The 12,084-nt window shown below is 36.8% G+C and overlaps 1 protein-coding gene and 1 non-coding gene across 3 annotated transcripts in view; both read left to right on the forward strand.

Moving 5' to 3' along the window:
- The first annotated feature begins 1,401 nt into the window (after positions 1-1,401).
- On the forward strand, positions 1,402-1,505 carry LOC129537299 (U6 spliceosomal RNA). Its single transcript, XR_008681971.2, has one exon. It is a non-coding gene; the product is annotated as a U6 spliceosomal RNA (small nuclear RNA).
- Positions 1,506-6,096: 4,591 nt separating this feature from the next.
- LOC129535740 (pregnancy zone protein-like) overlaps positions 6,097-12,084 on the forward strand; it is a 54,631-nt gene continuing 48,643 nt past the window's right edge. The window contains exons 1-3 of one of the 2 annotated variants that reach the window (XM_055394331.2): positions 6,097-6,228; positions 8,881-9,052; positions 11,242-11,422. In XM_055394331.2, the coding sequence (XP_055250306.2) occupies positions 8,970-9,052; positions 11,242-11,422 (264 nt within the window). In that variant the 5' untranslated portion in view covers positions 6,097-6,228; positions 8,881-8,969. The remainder of the gene's footprint in view (positions 6,229-8,880; positions 9,053-11,241; positions 11,423-12,084) is intronic. The other variant, XM_088837363.1, reaches the window with a different exon arrangement.

Genomic DNA, 12,084 nt, shown 5'->3' on the forward strand with positions numbered 1-12,084 from the left:
CAAAATGAGAGAAATAAACAAGACTGGCTTTTCAAAAAAAAGATATGACAAGTGATGAATTAAAATTTTGAGTGATGCCAACACCTAGTTAGTGGGAGGGATTTTTTTTTAACAGCTTCATGAAGATATAGTTTGCACACTAGAAAATTCATCCATTTAGAGTATAAGTCAGTGACTTTTAGTATATCCAGAGTTTTGTAACCATCACCACAGGAATATTTTCATTATCCCCTCCAAAAATCTATACCCATTTGCTGTCACCCCAAAGCCCCATCTCCCCAGGGAGGGATTTTTTTATAAAACAGCTATCTCATATTTATTTGCTCCCTAGGTTCTCCAGACCAGACCAGCTTTCATTACATTCTTTGCTAAAAGAGCAACTCTCAACCAGAAGGAAAGATCAGCAGCAATCAGGTCCAGAGGAAACATGGTCCTCGTGCAGACAGGTATCCATCTATAAGCCTGGGCAGAAACTGAATGTATCTAAGTTTCATTATGCTCAGCTACTATCATTTATAGGATATCCAAATTGATGAAAGGAGATCAATCCTGGGTATTCATTGGAAGGACTGATGCTAAAGCTGAAACTCCAATACTTTGGCCACTTCATGCGACAAGTTGACTCACTGGAAAAGAGTCTGATGCTGGGAAGGATTAGGGGTGGGAGGAGACGGGGACGACAGAGAATGAGATGGCTGGATGGCATCACCGACTCGTTGGACATGAGTTTGAGTGAACTCCGGGAGTTGGTGATGGACAGGGAGGCCTGGCGTGCTGTGGTTCATAGGGTCACAAAGAGTCAGACACAACTGAGCAACTGAACTGAACTGAAATTGATGGTACTCAATACATACTTGGGGCTTCCCTGGTGGCTCAGTTGGTAAAGAATTCAACTGCAATGCAGGAGACCTGGGTCTGAACCCTGGGTTGGGAAGAACCCCTGGTGAAAGAAATGGCAACCCACTCCAGTATTCTTGCCTAGAGAATTCCATGGACAGAGGAGCCTGGAGGGCTACAGTCCACTGGGTCGCAAAAGTAAGATACAACTCAGTAACTAAACCACCACCACCAATACATGCTTGGCAAATCAGTCATATTAAAATCCATTAGAAAGTTTGCTTAAAATATAAAATAAAAATATAGATTAAAGTGCTCACTTCAGCAGCATGTACACTAAAATCCGGGTGTACCCCTCTAAAGCCCAGATTTGGGTCTTCCCTGGTGGCTCAGACAGTAAAGAATCTGCCTGCAATGTGAGAGACCCAGGTTCGATCCCTGGATTGGGAAGATCCCTTGGAGAAAGGAATGGGCAACCCACTCCAGTATTCTTGCCTGGACAATCACATGGACAGAGGAGCCTGACAGGTTATTGTCCATGGAGTCACAAAGAGTCAGACACAACTGAGGAACTTTGACTCACTCATACTAAAATTAGAACAATACAGAGATTAGCATGACCCCTAGATAAGGAGAACACACAAATTCATGAAACGTTTCATTTTTTCACAGATATATGTCTCTTCTACACATTAAATATATGGCATTCTTCATGTCAATCATACTAAAAAAGAGACTTGAAAATATAGATTAAGCATCATAAAGGCTAAATCTTTAGTTTCAGTAAGAATGGAGTGGGGAGCCTTGGAAACTATTTTTAAAGAGCTCCTTAGGTGATACTAATAATAACCAAGTTTTAAAATCACTGACAGTTTGTATAAATGTATAAGCTAACAGCTGGACTGTAAGTAAAGCAGCAATAAAGTGTATCAAGAGCTAGTAAGAGAACCCTAAAGAGTAGAGAATTGCCCAGTGATAGAATGATCAGCATGGCATGGAATTAAGCTGAGAAATCTCTTCTCATCTCCATGGTTAAGAAGCAGTTCTTAGGCACAGATTACTACAAAAATGTCTCAAAAGAAGACATTTCTGATGAGATGAATGGCACATGAGAAAGCACAGAGGTGGAATTAATTCAAAATCATGCCTTAAGATGAGAGTTGGATAGAATTATTTGCAGTGAAGAAAAAAAAAAAGAAGCAGGAAGGGAAATAAGTTCAAGTGAATAGGAAAGTCTGAGTTATGGAACTGAAGAGCTGTTTTCTGTAGATTAGGGAATTATACCATGATGAAAACAGCCTGAAGATCAGCCTTAGCAACTGACATTATTAACTAATAATTTCTTTCCTGATAGGAAATATTTCAAGAAATAAAACTAGGGACAAAATTGGAAGATTTCTGGAATTCTCACTAAGAAAAGCTAAAGAAGGCAGAGGTTTAAAAGCCTGCTACTACTTCCAACAGCCCAGAAACATGAAAATTTAATTAAAATGAGGTGTTTTTTTTTTCTCTCTCATCCCATATATTTTCTAGTAGAGGACTTTCGATGCCGGGAAGTGATTTTTAAGTAGCAAAAATGATGAATGAGCGTCACACAATTGAGGGTATTCAGTTTTCAAAAAAGTTTGATCATTAGTGTCTATAGTCATAGTTTCCCGGGGTCCTGTTGCTTTTAAAAACAAAGAGTGCAGTAAGTCAGAAAGAGAAAAACAAATATTATATATTAACACATATACATGGCATCTAGAAAAACAGTATTGCTGAACCTCTCTGCAGGGAAGGAATGGAGACGCAGACATAGAGAACGAACTTGTGGATACAGTGGGGGAAGGAGCAAGTAGGATGAATGGAGAAAGTAGCCTTGACATATGAACATTACCATGTGTAAAATGGACAGCTGGTGAGCAGTTGCTGTATAACAGGGAGCCCAGCCGGGCCCTCTGTGATGATCTAGAGGGGATGGGATGAGGCGAGGGGAGGGAGGCTCAAGAAGGAGGGAATATACGTGCAATTATGGCTGACTCTCATTGTTGTATGGAAACCAACACAATTTTGTAAAGCAATGTTCCTCCAATTAAAAATACAGTTTTAAAAAACATTGCTATGAATGTCCCATTTCTCTTAATGTGAGTTTTGACTTCATTCTGCTTATGCCAGTGATTCTAACAGCACCTCCCCCAGTGTACACTAAGTGACAAGGACACCTCCATTCTCACCCACTCACGGTTGCTCAATATTCTGCAAACATATTTTTCTTTGGAAGTAGCAGTTTAGAAATATGTCCAAAGGTAATAATGTCTTTCACAGAATTTTTTTAAAAAATAACTTTGAGATTTTAAAAAGTCTGTTTGCCATACACAATTAATAGAATTATCAGCAATTACAAAGTTAACTCTTTTCACATCTACTTATTTGCCTCTCTTCCTAGTTTATGTCAAAATTCAATGCTATTATTATAGTCAAAAGTTAGCTTTTATTCCTTTTCACCTAACAGTAATTGAAGATTTATGTTGTGATAAGGTCTTCCTATTTTGGTGGATGTGTAAGATAAATTCTACCAAGGCAATATATAGCATGCGTCTTCAGTTATTAAACAGCTCATCTAAAATTTTATTGAGCTTAGTTTAAAGTTTCCCTGGTGGCTCAGATAGTAAAGCATCTGCCTACAATGCAGGAGACCCCGGTTCGATCCCTGGGTTGAGAAGATGCTCTGGAGAAGGAAATGACAACCCACTCCGGTACTCTTTCATGGAAAATCCCGTGAACGGAGGAGCGTTGTAGGCTACGGTCACAAAGAGTCGGACACAACTGAGCGGCTTCCTCTTCAGAGTTTTATGAATGTTAATTTTTGCTTTAGTGAATGATTAGAGGAAATGCTAGGTCAGTCAGATCTGACTCTTTGTGATGCCATGGACTGCCAGGTTCCTTTGCCCATGCGATTCTCCAGGCAAGAAGACTGGCGTGGATTGCCATGTGCTCCTCCAGGAGATCTTCCCAACCCGGGGATAGAATCCCCGTTTCATTGGGAGGCAGGTTCTTTACCACTAGCGCCACCTGGGAAGCCCTTAGTGAGTGACTGGGTGGTTGTGTGCAATTTTTATCTTTGTGTGGGAATTTCTTGGCTGAGTCAATTACACTTGAATTACACTATGAATCTTACGTATCAGTTGCTGCTGCTGCTGCTGCTGCTAAGTCGCTTCAGTCGTGTCCGACTCTGTGCGACCCCATAGAGGGCAGCCCACCAGGCTCCACCATTCCTGGGATTCTCCAAGCAAGAACACTGGAGTGGGTTGCCATTTCCTTCTCCAATGCATGAAAGTGAAAAGTGAAAGTGAAGTTGCTCAGTCGTGTCCGACTCTTCGCGACGCCATGGACTGCAGCCTACCAGGCTCCTCCGTGGGATTTTCCAGGCAAGAGAACTGGAGTGGGTTGCCATTGCCTTCTCCTACGTATCAGTTATGTAAAACAAATTGTTCTCTGCACAAAAGAAAAGAGTTTCTAAGATTGAGAAAAACCCGGAAAGACAGTTTTACTATTAATAATAATAACGAACATTTATATAGCTTTCACTCTATGCCAGACACTTTCTAAGTACTTTTAAGTATGTTAAATTAAATCTAATCCTTGGGGAGCTACTCTTAAGCAACTTCATAGATAAACTGAAGCCCTGAGAGGTTAACTAATTTGCTGAAGTGAGGAACCTGGGATTCTTTCCAAGGAGTTTGACAACTGAGTCTATGCTCTTAAGTACTTGTCATCCTGCTTTGAGGCCAGTTAGAATATTCCCATACTGTATTTTCAGATTATTTCTTTCCAAATGCTTTTCCTGCTTATACGATGATACTTTAGCCAAGAAAGGTTACAAACTTATTTTATTTATTCTTTCACTCAACAAATATTTATTGAGTGTCTACTAAACTGATGACTGGAATTTCGTTACTCTATTTTCATTCATGTGAGTTAAGTGGCTGCTGCTGCTGCTGCTACTAAGTCGCTTCAGTCGTGTCCAACTCTGTGCGACCCCACAGACAGAAGCCCACCAGACTCCCCCGTCCCTGGGATTCTCCAGGCAAGAGCACTGGAGTGGGTTGCCATTTCCTTCTCCAGTTAAGTGGCTACCTACTATTAAAAGTTGGAATACTGTAACATTGATCTTTGACTTTGACATTTGGCTAGACAGAATCTGCCATAAGGTTCAGTTTTGGCCTCAATGTATTTCAACATAATTTTGAAACCCCTGAAATTGTGCATAATCAATAAACTTATGGTCTTTGTAGGTAATAATTACATAAAATCACACCATAATGTTGATAATTCAATCAAGACATGACCTGGGTTTTATTTTAATATTATGATATTTACTTATAATACGTGTTTTAGATATATCTTACAGTGAAAAACTTGCTGACTTTTACAAAAAATAAATCCAAAATATTGATATTTGCACAAAGTCTCTTAATTCAAGGAATCACGAACCCATTGTAGCTCATAAGCCCTCATACATCCAGCTGTCTTAAATATATTTCTGGTATTAAAAATGTATGACATTTAAAATGGGTACTTTTGACTCATTTTGAAATGTTCTGTACTCATTTACTATAGTGGTGGGAGGTAAAAATAATAAAAGTTTTCATTTTTAAACCTCACCTTTTTCTTCCTCAACTCTTGTCGGTGTTTCTATTGCCCCTGAGAGTTGCATACAAATAAAGGAGAGAGCACGGAGAGAAACACTGAATCCAGGAAACAGATACTCTGCAAAACTCTTGCTCTTAGAATTCAGAAATGGGATTTTACTTATCTTAGAATTTGGAAGTGGGATAATGGTCATATGAATGTACATTTGTGAGTTTATTAGAATTAAAAATGAAATAATATTTTTCCTATCAGTCATAAATCTAACTTGACTGATTATCTTGACAATGAGGCCTAGCTTTGCAAATCAGATTATTTGTAGGTACCTTCTAGAAATATAATTATGCAAGTCATAGTTTTGACAATAATAAAAAGCACTTTGAGGTTTTATATTGTTAAAGTATATTTAAATTAATAATATTTCAATTTTGCCAAAGTTATTGAGTATATCAGGTGATTCTAAGTAGGACTATAGCAATTAGTAACCATTTATAAGTGCCTTTTTTGCAATGTTTCTAGACAACGAGAACAAGAATGACTAATAACTGAGTTCCAAATCCTTTTGCAATTGACCTAGTTTCCAGTGGTGTGCTTTCAATAGAATTAAGGAAGTCATACTTGATTCATCAGCTGGTAGGTTATTAAGCTCCAGTATTATTGCCTGGAGAATCCAATGGACAGAGAAGCCTGGCGGGCTGCAGTCCATGGAGTCGAAAAGAGGTGGACACAACTGAAGCAACTAAGCACAGCACAGCACAGGTAATTAAAATTCTTTTTCAATGATGATTACAATGTTACCTTTGGCTTATAACTTAGATAACTAAATATTCAAATGATGATTTTATAACAGAACTTCTTGTGTTTTTTCCTATTTTAGAAAAATATTTATTTTATTTGGTTGCACTGGATCTTAGTTGCAGCATGTGGGATCTTAGTTCCCTGACCAGGGATAGAACCTGGGCCCTCTGTATTGGGAGCGTGGAGTCTTAGCCACCAGACCACCAAGGAAGACCTCTATCTCTCTTTATGTGAACAAGACTTCTTGGTGCTTGCATCTATAGAATAAGAAGTAGAATATGAGTATTCTAGAATAGAAACATAGGAGAGTAGAACATAGGAGAATAGAAAACATACCAAGAGGATAGGTGAGATGTGTCATATTCACCCAAAGACACATGATCTGACTGGGGGACCCAGATGGATGGAATATACAATTAATTTCATTTAGAAATGACTTTCAAACAAAATTTTTATTGTGTTTAATATTATTTAAATTATAGTAGCTATATATTAAAGAATATATTGACCATACTTATAATGATAGCTTGATCTAGAAAAATCTATTACTACTCAGAACTGGATAGGTACAAGAACTTCTTTTATAGTTTTGATTATCTTTAGTTTCAGAAATGTATGACAGAACGATCTTTAAAATATATTGAAGAAGTACTTCCCCAGTGGTCCAGTAGTTAAGACTTCACCTTCTAATGCAGGGGGTGCAGGTTCAATCCCTGGTCAGGGAGCTAGGATACCAAGGCCAAGAAAATAAATAAACAAAATATAAAGCAGAAGTAATATTATAAAAAATTCAATAAAGACTTTAAAAATGATCCACATCAAAAAAATATTTTAAAAAATAAAATATATTGAAGCATAAAATAACAGGGTAAAATTATGTGGGAAATAAGAATGGAAATACAAGACAGAGCAGAAACAAGAATGATGCAAAAATTTCCAACTTTTAAAAGAACAGTTTGCATTGTTTTTAATGGATAATGGTAGGCAATAAATGACTGCAGTATTTACATTTCACTGAATACATTTTCAAAGTGGTATTTCACTGTATTTTTAAAATATCAGTATTTAATATATTTTTTGTTATGTTACTCATGATGAGAAGTATTAGAAGCTAAGCATGTGTGAAAGGTTACATGCTTAATAAAATTCTTTTGGGAAAACAAGGAGGGAAAAGATTGAAGATCACAAAGATATGTAATATAAGCATTAGCAGAGAATGTGGAGAACATACTGTTTATGCTCTATGATAAATATTTTAAATGTATCTACTATCATTTTCAATTAAAAATCACAACAATAAAGTTCTATAACACTTCAGATTTATTCTTCTACTCTAGAAGCTTAAACTGTAATGGTGATTTTGCTTCATCAAAATGTGGATTTTTATACTTAGTCGTTAGGCATTTGGCTAAAGTAAGGGATTGGTATATATATAAAAAAGTATAATTATGCCTATGAAAAGTTACTTGGAGCCTTCTTAAAAATCATTTATTATCTACTGTAAGTTACTTTATTCCATATTGAGCTGGCAGAGAATGAAGATATTTATTTATGGCAGTGTAGGAATGCAGGGTGGAAGTGAAAAGAGCATAGTTTCTAATGAGACAAGAAACCAAATGAAGCTGAAGAGTTTTATCTTCATTCAGCAAGCATTTGCCAGGTACCAAGGCCTCACACAATGTATTATTACAGTTTACTTTAACCTAGCATTATATCACTCATAGCTTATTATCATCATTGGAATTTTATATTTAAATTAATCTTTATTGGAGTATAGTTGATTCATAATGTTGTATTAGTTTCTGTTTACAGCAAAAGTGAATTAATTTTACATATACATATATCCACTCTTTTTTAGAGTTTTTTTCCCATATGGATCATTACAGAGTACTGAGTAGAGTTCCCTGTGCTACACAGTAGGTTCTTGTTAGTACCTATTTTATATATAGTAGTGTGTATGTCGATGCCAATCTCCAAATTTATCCCTTCCCCCTCTCCCCATGCTGTCCCCCTTGGTAGTTTTGTTTTCTACATCTGTGACTCTATTTCTGCTTTGTAAATGAGTTCATTTGTAACATCTTTTTAAAGATTCTAAAGGTTATTTTCTTAGAAGATAAAATTAATTAATTGACTTTATATTCTAGATGTTAAATGAACTAAGAAACTATAATAATGTATTACATGGGTTCATTTTCTTTATAAATAAATATAAAGATAGCTATAAAAAGTGAAAACTAAGCTTTCAAACAATGGAGAGATTATTTTGTTTAAAATTCTGGGATAAATTTTCCTTTGTTTCGTTAAAGAACTCTATTGATTGACACTCAGGGAATATTGCTGTTCCCTGGACTTCCAGGAAAAGATCTGTGTTATGTATTTACATAAGCAGCTCTTGATTTCATCAAATCATATCATTTATTTTGATTTTTTTCTTAAAGATGTTTAAAGTGCTGATTAACAACCAAACTAGTGTAGTCTCACATTCTATTTTTCAGGTCCTTTGAAAATTTGAGTAAGTGGATGGAAGTGATTTGTAATTGATTTTTTTATACTGGAAGTAGTTAATATGTTACAAAAACAAATGGTTAGCCGTTTACTTTCACTACCCACCAGGTAAAATAAAAACCAGGGATTCTGGAACAAGAACAGAATTCAAGGAATCAAGACTCAGACTCCCATTCTTTCCTGGTCCTCTCTACACCATGAGGGGACATCAACTGCCTAATCCAGTCTTGATCCTGCTTTTCTTCCTCCTTCCCAGAGATGTTTCGGCTACCTCTAAACCGTAAGCAACGTTTCCAGAAATTTCTATTGCCCTCCTCTCTCCCATTCTGTTATCTGTTTCTTGATGTCTGTCTTTCTGTTTATTTCCTAATTCTCTATGAAACTATCTGCTGTTGAAAAGCATTGAAAAATGATTACCACAGGTGGCAAAATGTATACTCCAGTTCTCGAAAACTCAGAGACACAAGGTAAAAAAAATTTGTGAAATATTTATGAAACATTCACCGACCAAGATAATGGAATTCTACAATATTCACAAAATGAAAATATATAATTCCTATCAAAAAAAAGGTAAGTTCTTTACTGGCTAATGAAAAAGGCTGCAGTGTCTTGTCTTTGACATTGCAAAGTGACATAGTATATGTGTCTCCTCCAAGTCATGGGTTCCCAAGATGGATGAGACCTAAAGACAAGCCAGGATTTGTGTGTCAAGTCACTCAATCCTTCACCAGATCTTTAAAGGCTAGCATTAGATTGTGAGAACATACTGATCAACAACATATAAGATGTGACCTCAGTACCTCATAGTGTAAAAGGGAGAGAGAGATGGTGCACAGAGAATGAAATAAAATGCAAAAATAGAACCAGGATTCTGTGGGAATTGTTGCTGTTCAGTCGCTAAGTTGTGTCCAACTCTGCAACCCCATGGACTGTAGCCCGCCAATGTCCTCTGACCAAGGGGATTTCCAGGAAAGATTGCTGGAGTGGGTTGCCATTTCCTCCTCCAGGGGATCTTCCTGGATCAGGGATCAAACCCTCATCTCCTGAGTCACTAGGGAAGCCCTCTGTGGGAATACTGACAAATAATACCTAACTCCTCATGGGAACTGATATAAAGGAAGAGGCATCACCAAAGTCTACATAAGGAAGTTGTTTTTGAGATGAGTCTTATGAAGCAAATAGAAATTTTCAAGCTAGACCAGGACCCTCCAGATAGGTCGACAAGCATGAGCCACCAGAGCATCACAGAGTACAGTATGTTTGGGCTTTTCTAAATGATAGATAAACAGCAACAGAGAAATTATATTTTCTTCTGGGTATACTTGGTAATATGTCTGATGATTAGCCTGGTTTGTCTTCTATCTGCAGAAAGTAGAAGAAAGAAAAGAGCTAAGGTTGCTTCTGAAACAGTATTGAAAATAGATTCAGTTCCTCTCCATGAATTGTTATCTCTTTAATGTTTCCTGGAACAAAGTGATTTGTGATACCATCATATGAAACCCAAGACTACACACAGACAGATTCTCTTACTGGTTTCAGTGATAATTAATTGATTAATAATATTGTTTGTTAATAAATTAAAAGTGTTTTGAGAGGACTGTTGACATATAACTGAGAATTAAAGTTGTAATATATTAAAGTGTACAACACACATATATATTGTGAAAGATATTCCCCATTGAGCTAACTAATCTATCACATAGATTAATCTAATGATTTATCTATCACATCTGTCTCTCAGCTATCTACTTTTGAGGGAGAGGTAAGAACATTTCATTTCTGATCTCTGAGCAAATTTCAGTTATATAATTCAGTATTATCCGCCACAGTCACCATGTTAGATATTATATCTCCAGCTCTTATCACCTCAGAAATGAAAGTTTATGCCCTTTTACCAACCTATTCCTGTTTCCCTCTACCTCCCAGCCACTGGAAAGCACTTTTCTACTCTATGTTTCTAAGTTTGACTTTTTTAAAAAAACGATTCCACATGTAAGTGATACCAGGCATAATTGTCTTTCTCTGGTTTATTTTACCAGCATTGTGCCCTCAAGGGCCATCTGTGTTGTCACAAAGGGCAGGATTTCCTTCTTTTTTTAAGGCTGAATAATATTCATGTGTATGTGTGTGATCACATTTTCTTGGTTCATTGAATGTTTCTAATTTAGAAAATTACCTCTATCCAAAATATATAACAACTCATGGAGTGCTTATCCATAGCTTACGAATAGGTTTGCTAATGTTGTAAGTGTGACTATTTCCATAATACAAAGAGAAATGTATGGGTGTTTAACTTGGTAGGGGGTTTCTGAGTATCTAAGGTCTCTGGATTGGCCTTTGAAGAATATACTCCTTGCCACTCCTGCTGAAATCTAGCTCAGTTGTGTGACTGATGAAGATAGCAAAGATTATCTAGAAAACAACCACAATAACTTCTCCATGGCTGACCCAGACCCCTCTTCTCCACAGGCAGTACCTGGTGCTGATCCCATCACAGCTGCACGCTGGTGTTCCTGAGAAGGTCTGTGTCCTGCTGAATCACCTGAATGACACAGTGGCACTGACGGTAACTCTGGAACATGCGGTGCAAGGCAGGATTCTCCTCGCAGACCTGGAGGCGAAAAACTCCTTCTACTGCAGCTCCTTCACGGTCAGCATTCCTCCTTGGGGGAAGGGAAATTATTACAGAGAGAGCACATTTGTTGATGCCTTGGGTTCTGACCCACAACAATTAAAAAACCTCAGCTTGGTGCTCTGTGATGACCTTGGTGACTGGGATAGGGGTGGGAGGGAGGCCCAAGAGGGAGGGGATATATGTATACATATAGTTGATTAATTTTGTTGTCCATCAGAAGCTAGCACAACATCATCAAGCAATTATACTCCAATAAAAAAGAAAACACAAAAAAGAAAAATGAAAACTGAGGAGTACAGAATGAATTTCAAATAAATCTAAAGATAAAAGTTTTACTGAATATACTTTCATAATATTTACAAACAGAACTGGTACAATATACAAAAGATAATAATGGTTACAGGAAGGATTTTATTTGCTCTTAAAGCAACCTTTGAAGGTAAATAATGTTCATGCCTATATAGATATAAACACATAGATTCATAAAGTTTAGTGACTTATCTAAGATCTCGCAAGTGGTTGATGGTTAATGTACTGTCCTTGTAACCTTTTACTAACTTAAAGTATTAAATAGTTAATCATGCCAGCTTACTACCAATGATAATATACAGTGCTGCTTTTGACTGTTAGAAAATAAATTTTTAAAATTATTTTAATACTACCATATTGCTGTCAAA

This window comes from Moschus berezovskii, chromosome 6, assembly GCF_049115385.1.
Source record: "Moschus berezovskii isolate FMDL1 chromosome 6, NW_MosBer_1.0, whole genome shotgun sequence".
NCBI lineage: Eukaryota > Metazoa > Chordata > Mammalia > Artiodactyla > Moschidae > Moschus > Moschus berezovskii.